General features: G+C 45.3%; 1 protein-coding gene across 6 annotated transcripts in view; it reads right to left on the bottom strand.

Annotated features, from left to right (window-relative positions):
* Positions 1 to 611: 611 nt before the first annotated feature.
* The window catches only part of LOC135388552 (intersectin-1-like), a 337,751-nt gene continuing 313,711 nt past the window's right edge, over positions 612 to 24,651 (bottom strand). For all 6 annotated transcript variants that reach the window (XM_064618160.1, XM_064618162.1, XM_064618161.1 and 3 more), the window contains 2 exons: positions 15,104 to 15,283; positions 612 to 1,319 (listed from right to left, as the gene is read on the bottom strand). In XM_064618160.1, the coding sequence (XP_064474230.1) occupies positions 1,318 to 1,319; positions 15,104 to 15,283 (182 nt within the window). In that variant the 3' untranslated portion in view covers positions 612 to 1,317. The remainder of the gene's footprint in view (positions 1,320 to 15,103; positions 15,284 to 24,651) is intronic.

Below are 24,651 nucleotides of genomic sequence, written 5' to 3'. Positions count from 1 at the left end.
TGACGTCATTTGTTTGCAAACAGGGAGAGGTCTATTAACTTTCAACAATTAACTTCTAATTATAAAAGCTACGAGATTGTCCCAATGAGAACATATGGTCCCTTCGGTCCCCTGATACCGTTGCTGTTTCCAGAATGAAAATCTGTTTGATAGGCCGTCCGCAAAAAAAATGGTGAAGGAACACCTTTTTTTCTTTATTGTGCATCTTCAAACACGCATCTTCCCTTCAGCCCCAATGTGAGAGGGTGAAGGAGCACAGTGCCGCCTCATGCGTCGAAGATGAGCTTTAACTGGCGGAAACAAAACAAAAACGTATTTTTCCAGAACGCAAGGGCAATAGTGTGCTCCTTCACCCTCTGACATTGGGGGTGAATGGAAGACTTGTTTCTGAAGATGCGCAATGAACACAATAAAATTGTTTTCCTTCACGAATTTTTTGCGGACAACCAATCGAACAATTTTTTGTTCTGAAAACGGCAATGGTATCAGGGAACTGAAGGGACCAGAAGGGACTGAAGGGTGTTAATTGTTGAAAATATGTTCGCAGTTAGCTGAATTGTCAAGAGTCGGGAGAGTCATGCAAACTTCAGTGAAAGCTGATACACAAGTGATTGTATCTGTGGGTTAATAGTATTTATTGTTGGTAGAATTCATGTGTCTAATATCATTACAGCAGTGTTGCAAATAATAACTAACACACATCTCTCATACACCAGATGTCTACACCTTATTACATTTAAGTTAAGTTTACACACATGGACACATAGTGGCTTGAAAACAAAATACTTTTATAACATTAAGCTCTGTCACCTGTAGAGAATATGTTGTCGATTACATTGGTAGTGCTAGAACTTACATACCACTAAAACTGCAACAATGAGCAGCAAGTGACAATACTTGTAGTTAATGTCCATTCACCTGATGCAACTCTTCTTAATAAGAAATGTGCGTTGGAAATAAGAATGTCCACTACACACTATTCAAAATATTTTGAACTGTAAGTAGAAGAAAATTATAAATTTCATCCAAATTGCACCTCTATTCAATTGGCAGCTTTCCAGACAGGTTGCATTCACTGATTATGTTACTACCTCTGTGACTGTGCTTAGCTGCTGAAGTGCATTGCACTGCGTTTCAATCAACAAAGAATGCCATGAAAAGCCCGAGAGGCATAGCTAACAATGAACGACTATTGAAAGGACATAACTAGTAAACAGTTCCAGTGACGAGAGTCTTCTTCTGAAGAGGAGATTCTGGAGTCCACAAAACATGAAGTACTGTCAGGTGGGTCTTTTGTCATCTTTCGGCATCCTTGCTTCCTAAGAAGGGGGAAGAACCAGGAGATACTCAGCAAGCTACCACTTTATCAGCTTACAGAGTGTAGTATAACATACAAAATATATTGAGTTTAAACCAATAACAGCACAGCTCCTCACAAGAGAAGCATGACTCAGCAGAGGTGGGCATCCTCACGAGGGCACATGAGGGTGCTCTCACCCTCACGCACATTGAGATGAGGAAAGTTTGTAGAGAGAGAGGTTGAGGTGAGGTGAAGAAAATTTTTCGACAATGACCTTGAGGTGAGGTGAGGAAAAATATCTGGAACATTCGCGATCTGAATTTCGAACTGTTGCACAGCAATCTTGAGGAGCACTTGCGAATCAACGTTGCTGCATCGTCCTAATGACGTCGCCTCCAGCTTCTGACGCGAATATGCGTCTTTAAAGCCGGCACCATTGTAAGTGGCATCCTGGAAATCCCAGCAACTCGAAAACGGTGAATTGGAGAATACAAGGTAAAGGGTTAAGCGGTGCAGCACGGTTTGATGCCCCACCCCTTGGAAGGCAACCACAAAACGGGCGTAAAGTTTAGAAGTCAAAACAATGACTCAGTCTGCGCCATATTGTCATGCAGAACACATGTATCTCATTTGCATTGCGAAAGTGTAAGGTTATTGTTAGAAATGAGTGCGGGTATTGAAAGTTTGTACCTGCAACCGCGGGAGCACGACCCACACCCGCAGCAATGTCATTGATGCAACCTATATTCGAACCCGCACATCCCGACGCGCACCCGCAACCCAATGCGTACGCAGGTTTCAATTATGCCACATGATCGACACAGCCCGAAATGATTTATTGATGCTGGGGACACTGTCAGTTAGCGAGCCACTTTTCCAACGCGTCAGACGCTGTGGTACACCACTAGGGCACTGTAGCGACTGCTGACATGATTGCCAGCTTACTAACGCGAAGCGTACTAGTCGTGGTGTCGAAAGAGCCAAAATTAGCCCCATGTGGCAAACAATGTCAAAGAGTGACATGGGAAGTTTGATCGCCATGTCGGCGGTGCCGGAGCCGGAGCAGCTCGCCGTAAAGTTTCGAAATATGGTGGGTGCAGCGGGGACGCATGCCGGTACCGCTCTGGATGGTTTTTAGTGTCCTTCCCTTGTCCTTTAATGCTGTCGATTCGATACCGACTCTGAAAAACTCGGAGCCTCTTTGATACTTCTGCATGTCAGTTCAGTGATAGATAAGTGGAAGGCAGGTCTGCTTCGCTTGCTTGGTGCGACAACGATTCAAGAAGGACCATTACTGCGTTTTTCCGCTACCCACTTGATGCCTATTCCACCTATTCCATTCTGCCGCATAGTACCACACCTGTGGCAGCAGCATTTCGGTTGGTAGAATTTTTGGTTTTCACGTTTCTGATCCGTTTTCTGATCATTCTTGCTCAGGTGTAAGCACTCAATTCATATGTGCTTCAGAGAAGCATCTGAATGGATACAGTAGAATGGATAAGCCACTCTGAGTGGTTGGAACATCTTCATCTTTCGGAATACCAGCTGCACAAGTTCCTTTGTGACGGTTCAACCAGACGCCTACACGAGCGGCAAGGGATATGGACATGGATCTGTGATTGGGTGTGCCTGTGCAGTCAATGTACTGTTCATGACTTGAAAACCCGAGACGAGGTAGGGACGATAACAGACAATGTACTGTTGTTCTACTGTGAAATCTTCCACGTGAGACATCAGCTATCAGTGAATGTAAAGTTATTTCGGCATATCAATCGAACTGCAGAAACAATGTTCATGCCATGTTCGTGTTTGGCGCAGCTACAGCAGACTGCATATTTGTGATTTGGAAATACCTATCCCAAAAAATAAAACACTTTGTGTAACAGAAACAGCCAGCACTTCCGCGTTTTGTTATTTATTTCACTCGACGCGAACGAAAATCCACAACCACCAAAGTAGGGAAGAGGGAGAGAACAGATGAGAAAGGGAAAGCCTCGCCAGCGTCGTGCGTCACCCAGGGAGACAAAAAGAAGCGAAGCAAAAAGCTACTCAACCGTCGTCCAACGACTGGCCCGACATTAGAGGTCACGTGAGTTTTTCCCAACAATAGAAATATACTACACGTTCAACCCCCTGGTGCCAGTAAATGACTAAGCTGCCATCATCTCACACACCACGGAATGTCTGAATATGGGACGTCTTAGAAAGTATTTTGGGCCAAATGCTCGCAATGAATCGGGTCGTGCACCAAAACCAGCTCCGGTGGTGCAGCGGTAACGCGTGCGCTTGGAGACTGGGAGGTCCGCGGTTCGAATCCGCGGGCCGGCTGTGCCGTCTGGGGTTTTTCCTGGGTTTCCCTCAGATGTGTAATAGGCGTATGCCGGCACAGTTCCCCTGAAGTCGGCCCATGGACGCAGCTATCCTCCCCCCGAGCGGATTCCGCTCGGTCTTCCACTTCACCCTTTCCTCTCCTCCTCTCCATCACCTTTCCCTTCCCGAGAAACATGCCGCCTAATCAGGCAGGGTTCCTCATCATTCGGGTTCCTCATCATCGGGTAATCATCGGGTTCCTCCCAACGACACTCCTCCTCCTCCGTGCACCAAAAGTCGACGGGCAGGCTTTGCGCCTGCGGGTATACTCGCGTAATCCGCGGAGGCAGTGCGGGTCACCCGCACCGTACTCGCAACCAGCGAAGAACAAACTTGCGCGAGACATATTAAATGCAACAACATATACATTAAAAATCGAACGGTTCTGCCTGTGAGCAAAGCAGAGCATTGCCGATCGTCCGAGGACAAAGCCTAACGGGAAGCACAGCAAGAAGAGGATTAGAGCCTCCTTTCAATTCGGGTTCAATTTGACGTGTATACAGGGGGTGAATGCGCAGTTGCTTCGAAGCAGTTGGGTGAATGCGCAGTTGCTTCGAGGCTCCAGCGACGAGTAGCGCTGTCCATATTTTTTTGTGATTGTCGTTACGGTTCCCACTCGAGACGTATTCACAGAAAAGCCTCGCGATAGTAGCCAGATCCCGACTGCTACTTACCCCGAAATTTGCTTTCCATGGTTATGAATCTTACAAATGATAATTTGGCTAAACACAAGTAATACGAGTAGACAAGACGTTAGTACTTCTCAAAAAACACTGCCACCATTCGTGTGTTCATTTCAGATTCAATTATACCACACCAACCCGCGTTTATGCAGTACTGCATCGAGTGGGTGTTGCGTTCCTTGCACCCGGTGCATGACAGTGTCTGCTCTTGCAGCTGAGCTTAGTGGTGACTAGAGCTGTATAAGTTACTCACAAAGTATAATTAAGTTAGTTACATAACTTTTCCTATAACTTAGTTACTTTTAAAGTTACGTAACTAACTTAATTATACTTTGTGATCTGCATTACGTCAATATAATTTAATAACCGGTACCGCGAACGCATAATACGACGCGAAGTGCGTCAACCTGCATGCGTTCCCTCCGCCCAGGCCCCCTTCCAGGAAAGCGTCTCTCGTTAGTTTGAACAACTTTATTCAAACAAGTATCCTGGTCCCCTCGAGTTCGAATTAACGAGAGTTCAATGTATTATAACTTCTGAAGTCATTCTTCGGTTGCACTGCAAAGATTCCACACAGCCAGCGAGAGAGAGAAATAAGAAGAAAAGCAGTATGAAGGTTGTCGTCCACAAAACAGCTCTGATCACATGGCAATCTTTATTTTGGAATTGAAGCACAATACAAAAAGCAACACTGAAGCTTCCTTAGTTTAATATATACAAGCTTTCGCGTGGGGGACCACGCTTCATCAGGTACAAGGTGTACCTGATGTATCTTGTACCTGATGAAGCGTGGCCCCCCCGCGAAAGCGTGTATATATTAAACTAAGGAAGCTTCAGTGTTGCTTTTTGTATTGTGCTACATTTCTTATCGGACTTGACTTCCCCTGTTTCACCGAGATTTTGGAATTGAACTACAAGCACTGTGCACACGTCTTCTATTTGAAAGCGTGATGACAGTAGAAAACAAGCATCATTTCTGTGTGTTCCGCCGTGAAATTCTGTTGCCTCTCACTACGAATTGTCCTACATGCCGAGAACAACCTCACGACGTCGACTGATTGGATGGTGTGCGCCTGTACGAACACGGGTAATCGAGAGGGATATCGTCTGGAACAGAAGGAGAGTCACCATCAGAGCTGTAAAGTAACTAATTACAAGTAACTGAGTTACAGCAAGTAATTTTTCTTGTGTAACTTATTACTGTAACCAACTACTTCAGAATGATTATAATGAGAACTTAAAAATTAAGAACAAATTTATCAGTTTGACTACCAAGCGAGTGAGTATGTGGGTTGTTTCAGAAGTTTGTTTTCAAAAATTTTACATGTGGTCACCTTGAACATGAGTAACCAGAAGTAATTGAAAAGTAGCTCAATGACATGTCATGAGTATCTGTAACTGAGGTACTTTTTAGTCTAAATAACTTTAAAAGTAACTAAGTTAAAGGAAAAGTTATTTAGACTGAAATGTTCCTCAGTTACAGTTACTCATGACATGTTATTGAGCTACTTCTCAATTACTTCTGGTTACTCATGATAAATTTGTTCTTAATTTTTAAGTTCTCATTATAATCATTCTGAAGTAGTTGGTTACAGTAATAAGTTACACAAGAAATAATTACAGTTACTTGTAATTAGTTACTTTACAGCTCTGATGGTGACTCTCCTTCTGTTTCAGACGATATCCCTCTCGATTACCCGTGTTCGTACAGGCACACACCATCCAATCAGTCGACGTCGTGAGGTTGTTCTCGGCATGTAGGACAATTCATAGTGAGAGGCAACAGAACTTCACGGCGGAACACGCAGGAATGATGCTTGTTTTGTACTGTCATCACGCTTTCAATAAGAAGACGTGTGCACGGTGCTTGTAGTTCAATTCCAAAATCTCGGTGAAACAGGGGAAGTCAAGTCCGATAAGAAATGTAGCACAATACAAAAAGCAAGTATTATACGTTCGCAGTAGCGGTTATGACATTATATTGACGTAATGGAGATCGTTACAGCTGCCAAACTCCTCCATTACCCTCATTACGTTCCCGATGCATAACCAATGTTATGGCAGAGCGTCATGGTCGTTACCATTTGGAAGGAAATACAGGAGGGTCATTCCAGCTTAAACGTCCCAATGGCGTAGCTCGACCATCGCCGATTTTCGTGAAAAAAATATATGTCCTTCTCACTGACGTACATACGTTCTGTGTGAAATATTTCTTTCGGGATCCGCACCGAATCGCCGCTAGGGGCTTCGAACTTTCGCTCCGAACCCAAAACCGTAATGCATTTGAGCAGGCGCACAGGGTGAACGGCTTTACATATCTGAAAAATTCAAACGGGATGCGCTTCCGAAAAGTTCAGACTACTTATCATCGGATTTGCAGTCGCCGCGGGTGGAGAAATAGCGAGCTGCGCTTCCGCGAAACAGGCGCAAAATCGAACGAATTCAATATTTTTCTAAAAAATACCATGAGCAGAAATTGCTAAGTTTTTTGTTTGTAGGGGCATACCAGTACATTCCACCAAAAAAGTTTGACGCCAGAAAATTAAACTGTTAGGCTGTAAAAAAATGCGAAAGTCGGTAGTTTTAGGAAAAATTGAAAACTTCGCCGAAGAAATAGTGGCTTTGGCGGACGCGCTAAAGGAACGAAATTTCCGCACAAATGTAGCATAGTTTCCCAGTTATAAGTATTAAAGAATTTCTCCAGGGTGTTTTTTGTTATACGACCGCGATGAATACCCGCGAAGTTTACCCTGGTTCGCCTCACGCGACGACACACGGGGTGGGCTTCCTTGCGGCGCCCTCCTCCTTTCCGCACAAAAGTCAGCGCAGAAACACTGGCCTTTACAAATTTCAAACCATTACTCAACTCTGATGCACGATTAAGCATTATTTGACACTGACGGTGGTCCTGGCAAGGGAATATTAATAAAGCAAGCAAGGTTTCCCCAACACCCATTTGCGGCCCTCATAGAAGAGGCTTTGGCGGCTAACCCGTTCCAATTCCAAAGTCACGATCGCTATCTCTGTTAACCCTCCCATACGAAAATGAGCATGTTGCCGATTTCCGTTTCTTTTTTAACAGCTGATTACAAAAAAGAAGGGGAAAAGAATACATAATTCACATTTCAGCGTTATTCTGCTTAGAGCAGGTGGACATCTCTCATTCACGCCAACAACCGTACAAGGGTCCCACCGTTCTATAGGGACGTTCGCCTGGAGTTTGGCAGCGCGACACTAGCGCCGCCTTTCTCCCCTGGTGGTACAGGGAGGAAAAGTTTCAGAGTAGACTCGTTAGGCGAAGAACGTGATTACATGCGCTGTGCACGATCTTCCACCTGTTTCCGTGCAATATCTGAGAATGTACTGCCCGAGGAACGGGAAAAATAAAAGCCTGAACCAAGTTACTGTTATAAAACGCACCGACTCCACGAAGAAAACCGAGGCGTACCTGTTTTTCTTCTCTTTTTTTTACATTCAAACTCAAGCTGATCGCTGTGCGATTCTGCAAGCTTATAAACTTGGGCTGTTTGACCTTTGTATCTTCTTCGTGCCCCACGCCCAGGCATTTTTCATAATGAATTTCGTCCACCAGCTCGCCTGCGTCTACGCCACTCTGTCATAGACGTAGACCTATGCCTGGGGCTGCGTAATACTATGTGAAAATCATGAGTATTGTGGATTATGCATTTTTTTTAATAGTTACATATTCTACAGGAACAAATTCCAAGATAGCAAGTGCTTGCCAGGGCATAGGAGAAGTATGAGATGTCGCGAGTGCATGGGAACCCTAAAATCATATTACGTACGCAGGGTCCACCGGGAGTCATTGCAATTGGTCCTTGTATTATGAAAGTTGTGCTGTAGTCGAGACATGTCTCTCATTCAGTTAGTTCGCATTCACAGTCAAGTGTCTCAAAGTCAGTAATCTCAGCCGCAAAGCCATCTAGATCTCTGTTCTGGTTGTTCTGATCTGACTTCCTTATTCCTTTCTTCCGAAGCAGTCAAGGATATGTGACAAGTGGAAGCTTAGGTTGAGGTAAGCAAAGAGGGAAAAGAATGTAACGCTCATAAAAAGAGCCGACTTCTGGCTGCTGACAAACATTCGTAGCGCGCACTCCATGCATTTCATAAATCATTACTCCACCGGTTCTCACACCCTCTTTGTAAACCTGAGTAAGACATTTGAAACCAGAGATATCCAACTGTATGCATTCAGGCTTTATTCTTCAGTCAGGTTTCGCTCAGAGCTAGTAGATCTATGGCACCTGGGAGGCACATTTTACTCGTATTTCGAGCCTGTCCGATAATATTCTGCCATGCGCCGAAAACGCGCCGCTGCTGACGGTTTCCCTTCTTCCGACCTGACGGAGGAACAATCCTCGGTCCGCTTTGCTCTATTCAAATGCGCAACACACCTACACCATGCTGACACAGCCCATACCATGTGCGTGATGAGAGAGCACGCTACTTTGGAAAACTTAGCACAATCGCCACAAGTGGCGCTGAATGCCGTAATCAGGAGCGCCCTCTGGCCCAGCCGGACATTTGTCGCCGAGCATCTGTGTACACGTGGCAGGGACATGAAGCACTTGTTCCGAGCTTGAGGAACAAGTTTCTCCTGCATTCCTGTACGGCATTCCTGTACGTTCGGACCTCAGAAGTGCACAACAGACCAGGAAAGACCATTCCTCAATTTTTCGGAGCTTCAGGAAGACGAGCAGTTCATTATATCATCAAGATCACGACGTGACATGAAAACTATCACAAGCATATGCAAGTACCATTACGCCCTATATTTTCGCAAGTACCCTCATTCTGTGGCGTCAAGAAATTGTGCTGACACCTTCTCTTCCCACCGGAAGAACGTAAAGGGAACCAAACACATCTCTGTCACCTTGGCCCGAAGACTGACGTCGCGGGGCATGGTGCCTGGTGATCGCTTGTGTCCAACGTGCTACAAGAAGTGCCTGTACTTGAAAGAGGGGTCGACTGTGAATGTCCAAATCGAAAGTTCTTCGACTTCGGCCAGCCCTGATGATGGTGAGAGTCTTTCCGTTTTAAGCGCTTCACATGAAGTACTGGGCGAGACACCAGTTAAAAATAAGAAGTCAATGGCGCAACGTGAAACGTATGCAAAAAAGAGCCATCTACTACAGAGCCATCACAGTCCATGATGGCACGGGGCCTTGGTATGCCCATCGAGGAACCCTCAGCTGAGGGAACGGAACTGGCTGATGAGTACGAGCTGCAAGAACTCGAGGGAAAGTACAGAAGTAAAGCACAGAAGTTCCCCAGCTAAGAAAACATCGATACTCACCTTAGCCCTTCCCTCTTGGACACAGAAAAAAGTTATGGACTTCTTCGGCGCACCAGAACGAATGGTCCGTAAAGCTCGCGAACTTAGGAGCAGCGACGGGCAGGAGGGCGCCGCAAGGAAGCCCATCCCGTACGGCGCGTCGCGAGAGGCGCTAAAAATTCATCGCGGTCGTATAACAAAAAACACCCTGGAGAAACTTTTTTCGTACTTATAACTGGGAAACTATGCTACATTTGTGCGGAAATTTCGTTCGTTTAGTGCGTCCGCCAGTGCCACTATTTCTTCGGCGAAGTTTTCAATTTTTTCTAAAACTACCGACTTTCGCATTTTTTTACAGCCTAACAGTTTAATTTTCTGGCGTCAAACTTTTTTGGTGGAATGTACGGGTATGCCCCTACAAACAAAAAACTTAGCAATTTCTGCTCATGGTATTTTTTAGAAAAATGTTGAATTCGTTCGATTTTGCGCCTGTTTCGCGGAAGCGTAGCTCGCTATTTCTTCACTCGCGGCGACTGCGAATCCGATGATAACTAGTTTGAACTTTTCGGAAGCGCGTCCAGTTTGAATTTTTCAGATATGTAAAACCGTCCACCCTGTGCGCCTGCTCAAACACATTACGGTTTTGGGTTCGGAGAAGAAGTTCGAAGCCCCCTGGCAGCGATTCCGTGCGGATCCGAAAGAAATATTTCACACAGAACGTATGTACGTCAGTGAGAAGGACATTTTTTTTTTTTCACTAATATCGGCGATGGTCGAGCTGACGGTGAGGTTTGAGCTGGAATGACCCAGGACTTATACGTTCACAAAAATTCATTTTCAGAAATTATTAAGCAAGCTAGGGTCGAAAGCAGCGAGTAATTCACTCTTGCAACCATTTCCTGGGGCGGGACTGTTAACATCACTTCCGATTTGAACACATGTTCAAGCGCGGCATCCACATTTTCCGCATATCCTGCGCCGAGGCTACGTCAGATGCACATGGTAAAGGCAATGGTTCCAAGCATGGGTCGTCTGAATCTTCGTCGCTACAGTCCGCATGGCCCTCTGGTCTACAGCTTTTTCCGCCGTTATTAATCCTCTTGTCGTAAATTTTAATCCTTATACCATGATATTTAATCCCTTTGCCATCCGAATTAATCATGCTTTCATTAATTTTAATCCCCATTTCACATAATTTAATCAATTTCTCATGCAATTTAATCCACGTGACTATGTGTGGACTACGTGACTTTTTTTGTATTTTGGGACAATTCCCATGTCTACGGGTATTGCACATGTTTTTCATTATTAATGTGGGTTTCTGCACCATAATTGGACACTGTGGGACTGTCAATCTGTATTATGGTATTGTGGGACTATTCCCATGACTACGAGTTTTACTCATGGTTTTCATTACAAACGCGGGTTTCTGTACTCTAATGGGATACTGTGGGACTGTGTACCTGGACTACGTTATTATGGGTGCGGGTAATATTCCCATGTGTGCGAGTATTGCCCATGCTTTTCATGAGATATGCGGGTTTCTGCACTGTAATGGGATACTGTGGTACTGTCGACCTTGATTACGGTATGCTGGGTCTGTAAGGGCGTCTACGGGTATTCCGCATGCTTTTAATTAAGAATGCGGGTTTCTGCACAGTAATGAGATACTGTGGGACTGCCAATCGCAATTACGATATTGTGGTACTATTCCCATGTCAATGGGTATTACCCATGCTTCTAATTAAAAACGCGGGTTTCTCTACTCTAATGGGATACTGTGAAACTGTGTACTGGGCTACGTTATTGGGGACTATTTTCATGTCTACGGGTATTGCCCATGCTTTTCATTCAAAATGCGGGTTTCTGCACTCTAATGGAATACTGTGGGGCTGTCTATATGGATTACGGCATAGTGGGACAATGCCGCTGTCTACTGGTATTACCCATGCTTCTCATTAAAAACGAGGGTTTCTGCACTGTAATGCGATACTCTGGGACTGTCAATCTGGGTTGCGATATTGTGGTACTATTCCCATGTCTACGGGTATTACCCATGCTTTTATTAAAAACGCGGGTTTCTACATTGTAATTTCACTGTAATTGGATACTGTGGTACTGTCGATCTTGATTACGATATCCTGAGTCTATAAGGGCGTCTACGGGTATTCCGCATACCTTTCATTAAACATGCGGGATTCTGCAAGTAATGGGATACTGTGGGACTGTCAATCGCAATTACGACATTGTGGTACCATTCCCATGTCAATGGGTATTACCCACGCTTACCAAATGCGGGTTTCTGTACTCTAATGGGTACTGTGGGACTCCGTATCTGGACTACGTTATTGTGGGACTATTCCCATGTGTGCGGGTATTACCCATGCTTTTCGTTAAATATGCGGGTTTCTGCACTGTAACGGTGTACTGCCGGTCTTGATTACTATATCCTTGGACTATAACCATGTCTACGGGCATTCCCCGTGCTTTTTATTAAAAACACGAGTTTTTGCGCTCTGATGGGATACTGCGGGTCTGTCAATCTGGATTACAATGGTGCGGTACTATTCCCATGTCAATTGGTATTACCCATGCTTTTCATTAAAAACACGGGTTCTGTACCATAATGGGATACTGTGGGACCGTGTATCTGGACTATGATATTGTGGGACTACTCCCATGTGTGCGGGTATTACCCATGCTTCTCATTAAATATGCGGGTTTATGCACTGTAATGTAGTACTGTGGGACCGTCGATCTTGATTACGATATCCTGGGACTATCAGCATGTCTACGGGTATTCCCCGTGCTTTTCGTTAAAAACGCGGGTTTTTGCGCTCTAATGGGATACTGCGGGTCTGTCAATCTGGATTACGATAGTGTGGGAGTATTTTCACGTCTACTGGTCTTACCCATGCTGGGAAATAGTGCAGGGAAATAGTGCCACAATATCGTAATCCAGATAGACAGACCCGCAGTATCCTATTGCAGTGCAAGGAAACGCGTTTTTAATGGAAAGCGAGGGGAATATCCGGATACATGCGTATAGTCCCAGTATATCGTAATCAAGATCGACAGTCCCGCAAAATGGCCTTACAAAGCAGTAGCCCACGCATTTTATGAAAAGCATAGGTAATACCCTCACACATGGGAGTGGTCCCACAATATCGTACTCAAGGTTGACGGTCCCACAGTGTCCAATTACGGAACAGAAACCCATATTTTGAATGGAAAGCATGCGTAATACCCGCAGACATGGGAATAGTGCCACAATATGGTAATCGATATTCAGAGTCTAACAGCATCCCATTATAGTACAGAAACCCGCACTATGAATGAAAAGCATGATTAATACCTATAGACGTGGGTATAGTTACAGAATATCGTGATTCAGATAGACAGTCCCACAGTATCCCATTACAGTGCAGAAATCCGCATTTTTCACGAAAAGCATGGGCAATACCCGAAGACATGGGAATAGTCCCACAATATCGTAATCCAGATAGACGGTCCCACAGTATCCTATTACAAATCCGAAACCATTCTTCCCGAAACCCGCATTCTTAATGGCAAGCATGGGTAATACCCGTAGACATGGGAGTAGTGCCACAATATCGCAATCAAGGCTGACAGTCCCACACTATTCCGTTACAGTGCAGAAACCCGCATTTTGAATGAAAAGCATGGGTAATACCCGTACACATCGAAATAGTCCCACAATAACGTAGTCCAGATACACAGTCCCACAGTATCCCATTAGAGTACAGAAACCCATGTTTTTAATGAGAATCGCGGGTAATACCCATGGACACAGGAATAGTCCCACACTATTGTATTCAGCATACACAGACCCACAGTATCCCATTACAATGTAGAAACCCGCGTTTTTAATAAAAGCATGGGTAATACCCGTATACATGGGAATAGTCCCACAATATCGCAACCCAGATTATAGCCCTGCACGGGCCGAATTTTCCGGGCCCGACCCGGCCCGAGCGCATCGAAAAATGGCCCAGCCCGACCAGGGCCCGGACCTTCATATTTTTATGCAGCCCGGCCCGGCCCGGCCCGGTGACCCAGTGACTAGAGCCCGGCCCGGCCCGGGGTCTAAGCAAATAGAGCCCGGCCCGGTGACCCGGCGAGGATCCCGGCCTAGTATTTCCAGCCGCGACGTACGCGTTTCTGGCGATTTTCAAACAAATTTATAAGTAAATTTATAAGGAGAGAAGACAAACATACAAGTGATGGCGGTTTAACACCGTAACCGCACGAGACCAAATTAAATCCAGAAGGCACGCGGGCATGGGCGTTATCGTTACACTGTCAAGATTTTGCGGAGGTATAGCATGCTGTCGACAAACTGCTTCTCCCAGTCCCTACCCCTATCACCAAGCTTTGCCAAAGTGATTGTGAAATATGTGAGGAGTGAGGAGCAATGTAAAGTGGCTTGGATAATGTTCTAGAGGGTCGAATCATATGCATAATGCAATATCCTTTGCTCGTCTTTGCAAAATATGCACATGAACGACGCAAGCGCATGATGGTATGAATTAATGCATCTCCATTGTGTGGAATTAGCTGCGTGGCCCGGCCGGGCCTGACTCTCGGGAACATATTTATCGGCCCGGGCCCGTCCCGACCCGCGGTGCTGGCGTATTTTGTCGGCCCGGGCTCGGCCCGGCCCGGACCACACAGCCAATAACAAGCCCGGCCCGGGCAGGGCTCTAACCCTTTCCTCTAACTTTCCTTGAGCAACTTGACACAGTTGATGAAACATCATTGCATCACTACAATCTTGAGACATACAATAGTCCCTAGCATGGTGGCACTCTGGTTCTCCACGTCGGAAAAAAATTCAAGACTCAGCGATGAACAAGAAAGGTCATGGCCACAGTTTTCTGGGACAAGGAAGGTGTTATGATGTTTGACTGATGCAGCATACTGCTGTAGCGTGCTCTTCAGGTGAAAAGAGGCTTTGAAAGAAAAACTGTGCACGAAACTATGGAAAGGCATTCTCCTTTTGCAGGCCAATGCACTGGCTCACAACACAGGCAAGACAATGTAGGTGCTGAAGCACTTGCGATCTGAACGCATTAAGCATCTGCCATACTTGTCGGATCTTGCCCCATCAGAGAAGTTTTTTGTTTCCAAACCTGAAAAGAAGTCTGTAAGGATATTCCCGGAGGTGATAGGAGCAACTTGAGCATATTTTGGACAGCAGATGTTGGATTCCTTTTTTCAAGCACTAGAGAAGCTCCAGGAATGATGTGCTAAGTCGAATTACAAGTCGAATTGTAATGAAAGTTTATGACTTTAGGCCGCGTTCTTCCTAGTGTTGCAGATACCTTTTCGGCGCCCCTTTGTAAATCCCTAGTGTGCAAAGAGGCTATATATTATAAAATGAAAGAAAGCAATTCACGTAACCGCATGAACAATCGAAGAAACAATACTTACACTTAGGGGCCTTGGCTAGGGGTTCCACATAGTTTGCTGGAAAAAAACCCACTTGCCCACCTAGTTCGCCCTTCCACCATGCAGGATCTTCTTTGCTAACAATGTTGAGAGTATCGCCTTTTTGGAATGTCAACTCATCTTCGTGTTGTGCTGTGAATGCAAACAAGGCACGCACTTGTTCTGAAAAGAAAAGTGGAGTCCAAATTACAGATCAAATTGAGTGACAAGATTAAATGTTCAGTATCTTTATGAGTCACCTTACACCATATACCATACCAGCCAACCTGATGAACTCAAAATTTTGGAGACTGCCAGCTGTGTGTGATGGGAAATTGAGGGGGGGGGGGTATACACTGCACATTAATTTTGTGCACTTGAAACAGCATCGCCTCCGACTGTATTGCGATTCCTCTATGTCGTATGTAGCCACTATCAGGTGGAGCTGCGATGAACTATCGTTGCTTCTGTCAACAGCAATTGCGAAGACGCGTCGTCTCAGGCTCTCCAACATTGCATTTTGCGCGGCCACAGCCATTTTACAGATGATGCCAGTGGTCTGTCTGCACCTGTAGCGCTTCGCTTTGTCACATTTTGGAAACATCTTCCTGAACAGCGGTCACACATGGTCGCTTACGCTCCACAGCTGGTTGTGCTCAACCAGAAAACCAGTGAAAAGGTACTTAGTACGTATGAGGAACACGTGTACGTATTGCTCTTCGGTGAGTGGCATTGGAGGACATGAAACTACTGTAGCGACTGGACTGATGATAGGACGTCTCCTCGAGAAACACGGACAGAATGAAACACGTGATCAGCCGTGACCTCCTGCCATGGATGGTCATGTCGCGAAACACGTGTTACGGGCCATCTAACTTTAAAAGCGATAAAAACACTGTGCCGGGAAACAAACAAAAAGACGACACAACACACATGGACGAACAAGATTTTACTTGACATACCTGCTTCTTAAATAACCTGAGCCAGCCCCTTTCTGCAAGGTTACCCTTTTACACCCTCAAGCCTGCCTAGTGCCTTTATCTTTTTCCAAAGCACAGGACTTATCAAGAGGCCCTCTTGTTATCAACTTTCATACATTCCTCAACTCGATCAGATAGCAGTACTGAAGCACGCACTATTATAGCACGTACTATTCACGCACCTGTTCCCCGCATTTTTTATCTATATTGCTTCGTGATGTAATAACGCACTGACCTTATTACTTTTATATATAATTTTGGTCTCATGGAAATGAACAAAACACCCTTGACAATTTTCTAAATGTTCAACCAAGTTGCCATACCCCCAGCTAACCAAATACTGATGTTCCTTTAACCGAATATTAATGCACCGGTGTTTCCCGGCACTGGGTTTTTTATCGCTTCTAAAGTATGAACTACCGAACAGCCCCATTTTTAACCACTTTTGGGCTGTCTAATGCTTCGGGAATACGTTTGCACAGCTGTTAAAGGAAAATTAGAGAAGAAAAGCCCCAATTTTCCTGGAGATTGGAGGGCACGTCCGTACAATCGGGAGAATAAACAAAATTCGTGAGTCTCCTGGATAATCCAGGGGAGTTGGCAGGTAGGTATATTATATACTTATGTATTCAAATACACAAACACACACACTATGTAGTTCGGTTCACTATTCTACAAACATTTTTGATGGGACAATCATGGGTGGTGGCTGAGGCAAACAGTAGGTTGTATTACTTATCGAGAAGACAAAGAGTCTGATATGGAAATAGCTGCACGTAAGACTTTAGTACTGTTCGTTCTTGATTACTGCTCAATTATTGGGCATTCAGAAGCTGTCACGAAAATAATTAAATAGAAGAGGTCAAAAGAAAAGCGACCTGCCTTACTTTTAATCAGTACTGTATTCTCTGTACGATTCCTTATCATGTACTGTTGGGGACGGTCAGCTAAAGTCGCCTGTCGGTACATCGCTGTCTCATATTACCTCGATTGCGCTTGGAAGTGTTGCGCCAATATTGCATTTCAAGGTGCACCATGTGCTGCACGTGTTTATTATTCAGAAGTACTAGCTTTGAAACATCTGGAGATTTGAGATGAGATAAACCACGGAGTGCCAATTTTAGACAACCATGTCCCCTACAGCAGGGTAGTTTCATTTTAAATCGAACAACATGTGAAAGTCGTATTTTTTAATTCGCCCAGAAAAAATATATGTTAGAGAACAGTTCAAACGACGCAAATCGCGCCACGTGCGACGCTCGCGCGTGGGGTAGTTTCCGCGCAGGAGAGGGGGAAAGTCGGAGGCTGCTTGGGCGCGCTTTCTTCTGGACCGACTTTGACGGGATCTAGCACCCTTGACTTTATGTCTAGGAACTGGAGGATTTTTGTGATTATAGGCTGCACCATAGACACTGTCGACAGCCACCCACAGAACTCTGAGGGCCACAGATTTTCTGTTAAAAAATGCCAAACTGGGCGTAAACGTTCAAAAAGGCCAAACTTTGTTACCAATTTCCTTCATGACGGAACGTCTGAGAGCATGGAGCTTAGTGCCATTCGATAGGACGTTGAAAGAGCTTTCGTGCTGTATAGAATTCATTTTTCTCAGCCCAGTTGTTTCTGTGTTATTCACTTGAGAATCACACATGGTAGGCGAAAATTACCAATGTTGCATCTCAATTTTCTCAAAAATGCCATCTTCGATTTCCTTGATTATTTTTCAAAAGGTGGCGTCATGTCTCTACTTTAGACGTCAAGTGAGACAATCTTTTATTTTTGCCTGAGAGACGCGCAGCGATTTTTTTGTCAGGCAGGGTGCACGAGGCTGCGGCCTTGCGCGCCCCACCCACGAGCACGCGACCTTCAACCTCTTCTTTGCTACATGTGTCCCGTTGACGGAGAAATCAATGACCACACTGCGTGAGCTTGTTGTAGTGTCCCCGGAGCATCACTTTACGTTTACACAATGGTCTCTCAGTTCCGTCAGGCTCATTCAAACCGTGGGAGAGTACATGAGTTGCCTGTGCGCCCTTGACGAGAAGCCCCAGTTCGACGAACATACCGACAAAGCAGTGAGAAGAAACGAAGCGCTTCGTAGATAACTTTATCCACTGGTAACATCTTAGCTTTTGTTTCAGGTTGCCGCCAGTCCCTCAGGCAGTGTGAAAGGCACATCCTTTTCATGGGTAAAAGAACGAAAACCGAAAGTTTCGAAAAACGTAAAATGTGCCCATTGCGAGACCCCTGCAGGTGGTGGCTGCCACCCTTGAATTAGCATCATCCGATAGCTTTAGACATGACCTTTCACATGATATAAAGTGACTGGGTTCAAGCGTATTCTTTGTCCGCATAGTATCGCAAAACCACGAGTGATACGCGAAAATTTTGCATGTTCGATCTTAATTATTTCTAAAAAGCCGGAATATTTTTCACGATTTATTCCACAGGGGCAGAATTATGCCGGTACTTTGCGCTGCTGGTAAAGTACCTTTTCTCTTTTTGATTGAGACGTAGGGCTACCTTTCCGCGGAGCGATTTTTCCACACAAAGGCGCTCTTCGTATGTTTAGAGCGCGTTTTGCTTCGTAGTCTTTGCATTATAATTTAATGCCCAGATGTTGCATTATGTACTTATTTTGCACTTATGGTACGTATGTTTATTTTTTCCTTTGGAGACGCAGGGCAATACTTTCGTGGGCGACTTGAACTTGCTATTACGCACTTTCATGGGAGTCGCACGCAGGACGTCTGCGTATACGCACGTGCGCATATTCACTATTCTCCCGCACATGTGCTTGAGGCAATGCACATACGCACGCTATGAGGCTGCCGTGCGAGTTAATATTAAGAAGGCAGAACTACGGCCACAGGGGACAGAAAGTTACAACACCTGAGAATACAAATTTGTGGTCGCGTGGTTGCAGTCGCCTCTTAACTTGGGCGCAATAAGTGATAGTTCCGAAGGTGTGCATGCTCTCTTTAATTAGTTTTATGCTCCGTAGCGTTATTTCGGAACCACGACGAGTGGTACAAAACCCGTAAGACCGCTGTGATGACAGTTGCTGCTCTCAAGTATAACACGTTCGCCCTCACCTAGATGTGTCAGTGTCACCGTGGGAATCAAAATTTCCGACAGAACAACGCACAACTAAAATCCCTCGTTTCCGGTAGCCGTAGGTACGTTAAACCCTCGGTGTGGTCTTCAGTAGTCCTTCTGGCATCCATGCGCTTGAACCCATTCACTTTATATCATGTGAAAGGACATGTGTAAAGCTATCGGATGATGCTAATCCAACGGTGGCAGCCACCACCTGCAGGCATCTCGCAATGGTCACATTTTACGTTGTTCGAAACTTCCGTTCTTCATTCTTTTACCAATTAAAAGGATGTGACTTTTACACTTCCTGGGGGACTGGTGGCAACCTGAAACAAAAGCTAAGATGTTACCAGTGGATAAATATCTCTACGAAGCGCTTCGTTTCTTCTCACTGCTTTGTCGGTATGTTCGTCGAACTGGGGCTTCTCGTCAAGGGCGCACAGGCAACTCATGTACTCTCCCACGGTTTGAATGAGCCTGACGGAACTGGGAGGTCATTGGGTAAACGTAAAGTGATGCTCCGGGGACACTACAACAAGTTCACGCAGTGTAGTCATTGATTTCTCCGTCAGCGGGACACCTGTAGCAAAGAAGAGGCTGAAAGTCGCGTGCTCGTGGGTGGGGCGCGCAAGGCTGCAGCCTCGTGCACCCTGCCTGACAAAAAAAATCTCTGCGCGTCTCTCAGGCAAAAATAAAATATTGTCTCACTTGGCGTCTAAAGTAGAGACATGACGCCACCTTTTGAAAAATAATCAAGGAAATCGAAGATGGCATTTTTGAGAAAACTGAGATGCAACATTGGCAATTTTCGCCTACTATGTGTGATTCTCAAGCTAATAACACAGAAATAACTGGGCTGAGAAAAATGAGCTCTATACAGCACGAAAGCTCTTTCAATGTGTCCTATCGAATGGCACTAAGCTCGATGTTCTCAGAGGTTCCGTCATGAAGCAAATTGGTAACAAAGTTTGGCCTTTTTGAACGTTTACCCCAAGTTTGGCATTTTTTAACAGAAAATCTGTGGCTCTCAGAGTTCTGTGGGTGACTGTCGGCAGTGTCTATGGTGCAGCCTATAATCACAAAAAACCTCCAGTTCCTAGACATAAAATTAGCGATGCTAGATCCCGTCAAAGTCGGTCCAGAAGAAAGCGTGCTCAACCAGCCTCAGACTTTCCCCCTCTCCTACGCGGAAACTACTACACGCACGAGCGTCGCACGTGGCGCGATTTGCGTCGTTTGAGCTGTCCTCTAACATATATTTTTTCCGGGCGAATTAAAAAGTACGACTTTCACACGTTGTTCGATTTAAAATGAAACTACCCAGCAGTGTTTCCCAAACTTTTGGCGGTGACGGACCCCCGGAAGCGATGACAACCAATTCACGGACCCCCCCCCCCCACACACACACACACGCACCGTCACAGCCAGTGCATAACCAGCAACCTCGTCAGCTACTGCGTGCTTTCGATACAGCTTCAGAAACGATTCCGGACTGGTTTCTTCTTCTTGTTTGTATGTGCACGACGCGGACAAACGTGCATTGCAGGACTTTTCTATCAGAAATTAGAAGCTAGCCGTTGAAGCATGCTTGTAGCAATTTTTTGGAAGTTCTGGGTGTTTGGAAATCGGGCAGCATATACGAGCGCGTGTTTGTGGGGACGAAAATCCTCACTGATATGTGAGAGATGGTCGCGGACCCCCACGGACACTCTTGCTGACCTCCAGGGGTCCGCGGACCACACTTTGGGAAACACTGCCCTACAGTACATTAGGGTCAGTTGGTTTAGTTTGTAGGGTTAGGTTTTAGTTTAGGGTTAGTTGGTTTAGTTTTTACAGTTGCACATAAGGTTAAGATAACTGTTTAAAAACTCTCGTCTGTTTTTGTTAGGAGTCACTTATTAGTGAGGCTGCCCTAATTTTTGTGCCTCTGAGTTTCTCATATTGGCAAACTGTTATTTACGGCGTAACTGCACTGATCGGCACTTGTGATTCACTATGTATCGTGATCACACTTGTCTGTGATTTTCCACGTCTTTAGCTGCTTTTTGGCAACTTCCCTCACAATCCCCTGACTTTTCCAGTCGCATTCAAATTTCCTGACAATTCCTGGTTTTCCAGGTTGGTAGACACAGACAGTGGTGCTGTATGTGAGATCATTCAGCCCTTCCAGATATCACAGCACTGCTTTTCAGGAAACTATGCGCAATTGCAGTAGATGTTGCAAACTTATGTTAAACGTACTAGCAGAGCACTGAAGGCGAGGACACAGGAAACTGTGGCTGCTATATGAACTTGCTGTACAACAGCCAAACATATTACTGTGATGTTGGCAACATGTCCCTGTTTTGGGGAAAGAAAGGCAGAACACAGACACAAACAAACAGCACAAGACAACACACCACACCAGCAACAAAACTCTAACACAGCAGATACACATATAACTGCAAAGAGACAAGGGAGGAAAAAGTAGAACACAGCCTTGCCGTCTCTGAAGGACCTGAATATGAAGCCTGATGCCAGATTCGTCAGACAATTAGCACAAAGTAAAACAAAGCAAAGAGGTTGAGCTGAAAAGCGTGTCTTAGGCATGTGCCATACTAGTGCAGGTGAAGGCAAATTGTTGGTTGTCGTTTAGGCAACATGTATGCGATGGGCAGCAGCCAGCTTTTCTAGGGAGCGGGATATACTAGAGCTGGTCGAATAGCAAAATTTCCATTGCGAATAGTTTACGAATATTTCACTTACACTGCGAATCAAATCCGAATACTTCATGGGGAAATATTTTGTGGTGTAGTGTTCATTAACCCTTTGAAGGGTACGGGCGCAATAGTGCATCAGAAAGTCTCGATTAGAATTTTCGCACCCTCTCTTTATAGTGCTGAGGCGCTGCTTTGCAAGTGATGTTTAGCTGCTTGAGGCTTTTCCAGGGAACTGTGGTGCCAGCTGTGGGCTATTCTTACAAGTACACTGGTAATATCTCTGGAGGGTGAGCACTGCCAGTACCCCACACAGCGGCACAGAGAAGCCGAATGCACAGAAGGCGCTTTGCCTGCGTCAACAAACAACGCAGAATGCCCAGCTATGGAAGAGCACCAAATTCATATGTTGAGTACGACAAAGCCCTCTGCGTACAGACATGCCTCACAGTACCATTCTCTCCCAAACCTTTGCAGACAAGTAGAAAAAACCAAAACATTTTCCGGTATACACAACCAAAGTAACAAAGCAATATTACTATCAATGGCTTATGGATTATTCGCAAGAATACTCCATAAAGAACTCTCCACAATTCACCAGGTGTGCACGTTGCTTATGAAGCCTTACCCATTTTGGCACGGAGTTGTGATTTTTGCCAGCCCCTAAAAGGGTTAAATGTTGTTCTGCTCCAAACATGCGTGCCTTTTCACATAACATATTGTGAGAGGAAGGTCACTCTGCGTTTTGTATGGTAGACTGCATTAGTGGGATGAACTGCATTGAGAGTTAGTCAACATGTTCCATGCAGCCTGTTTTGTGTGCATCTCCTCATTTCTATGTTTACATTGTGAATTTCATGCACTTTTTTTTTTTTTAGAAACTGCACATATTTCCATCTGTTACTGAACATTGGGGGCACGACCTTGCTGAGAGCACGATGATCTCACGATCTTCTTTGATACAGATTAGTTACATGAAAGGTGCCTCCTGTTTCTGTTCTAACCACATTCTCCTTGTTGCCATGCCGTGCCTCGGCTCCGAGAAGCGTTACCTTTGTTTACATTGCTTAGTGTTGAAGTCGCTGTCTAGTTTACTTCCAATTGTACCAAAATCTTTCTGTTGTACTGAACTTCTGCTGTTATGTACTGGTGATGTCGAACAAAATCCTGGCCCACCAATAACAAGGTCTAACGAGGAAGTACTGACAATACTATTGACTTTACAACAGGGACAGGAAAGCTTACTCCATGAGCTTAGAACAGTAAAAGCTTCGCAGTCAGCGACCGAACAGGCCCTAATATCGCTCACCAGCAAAGTAACCGCTATTGAACATGAAATCGCTAATGTACGCGCGATTGCCTCCGAGCTTACATCAGTCCAATCTAGGGTGAACGATCTCTCTGGAACAGTCAATAACTTGAACGTCCGCCTTAATGACCTTGAAAACCGCTCTCGTCACAATAATTTGGTATTTTACGGCTTCCCTGACTCGCCTTCGGAGACCTGGGCTGAATCTGATAATATAGTTGTCTCTGCTAAGGCTCCGTGCGCGACCTATTGGGGGCGCTATAACTTTACCGGTGGCGCCCTCTGCGACGGCAACTGTGTTCGTTCGGGGGAGCGTCTAGCACCGTCTCGCAATGGATCGTGCGGGAAATCACATTATAAAACATGCGGGATTTGACAGCATCGACGCGAGGGGCCATTTCAGACTGAAGACGGAAGAGAAAGGAGAATTGTTGTGCAGAAGCAACCATGTCCAGAAAGTCCGTGACGAGGAGACGGCGACGTCGTGCTCGGTCATCGCAAAGTGCGTGTGACAAACAAGCATGCGGAAGAAGCCGTACGATGTGAAAATACAGGTGATCAAATAAATTTCTCATCTTCTAGAAACTGCTTCGTGTCAACTTTATCCTAGTCGATAATGTGCTGCTAGCTTCACGTCCAAGCGATGAGATTCAAGTGATTATTTGTTATCCGCTCCAATGAGCGTTCCCGCGATATTTTCTGAACTGGGGGCTTCTAGGAAGGACAAAGCGTGCAAACCCCCTCTCGTCCTGAAGACGGACGCTGCGCGGGTGTTCAGAGGTTCATATTATGATAAGGGCCAGGATTTTTAGGCACTAAAAAAGTGCGAAATAGGCAGGCATTTAGGCCCTAAAAACAGCGAAATAGGCAAATATAGGCACAACAACATTGTAAGCTTCTATTGACTCATTTCTTCACTATTCTCGTAGCATGGCACAGTGAAAGTCGTTCTCAAGTTCTGAAACTTGAAACTTGATCTCTTTGCTCTAAATAGGGCCTTGTAGTGGGAGAAGCTTCTTTCCACGTCATATGACGTCACAGGTGCAAACTTGAAACATGAAATCTCGTACGGGCTGAGGTCTTGATCTGGTATAGGTGTGTCCCCGCCATTTAGGATCTCTCCAATCTTCAGCAGTGTGGAAAGGGCCCAATTCTTTTGAATGAGCGCCTCCATCTTCCAGGTGGCTCTGGAGCCTTTCCCGTCCAGGTTTTGGATCGCAGAGCGGACACATTGTAGGATCTTCAAAGAAATGCCAACTGTTTCTAGCTTTTTCATGTTCGTCGACAGGCAGGAGAAATTTTCGGTTCACTGCGTTGTACTGATGGCAACCAACCGATGCGGTGAGCAGCCTTGTTAACTAAGTCTACTCTACGACAGGAGACACAAAAAGCTACCCTCACACCATGAGTTTCTGTTAAGGAGGTTACGTGTCCGTGAGTCACAGAGGCCCACGGTAAGAGGCTATCGAG

Source organism: Ornithodoros turicata, chromosome 3 (genome assembly GCF_037126465.1).
Source record: "Ornithodoros turicata isolate Travis chromosome 3, ASM3712646v1, whole genome shotgun sequence".
NCBI classification, from domain to species: domain Eukaryota; kingdom Metazoa; phylum Arthropoda; class Arachnida; order Ixodida; family Argasidae; genus Ornithodoros; species Ornithodoros turicata.
This window is presented reverse-complemented; position numbering and strand designations above follow the sequence as displayed.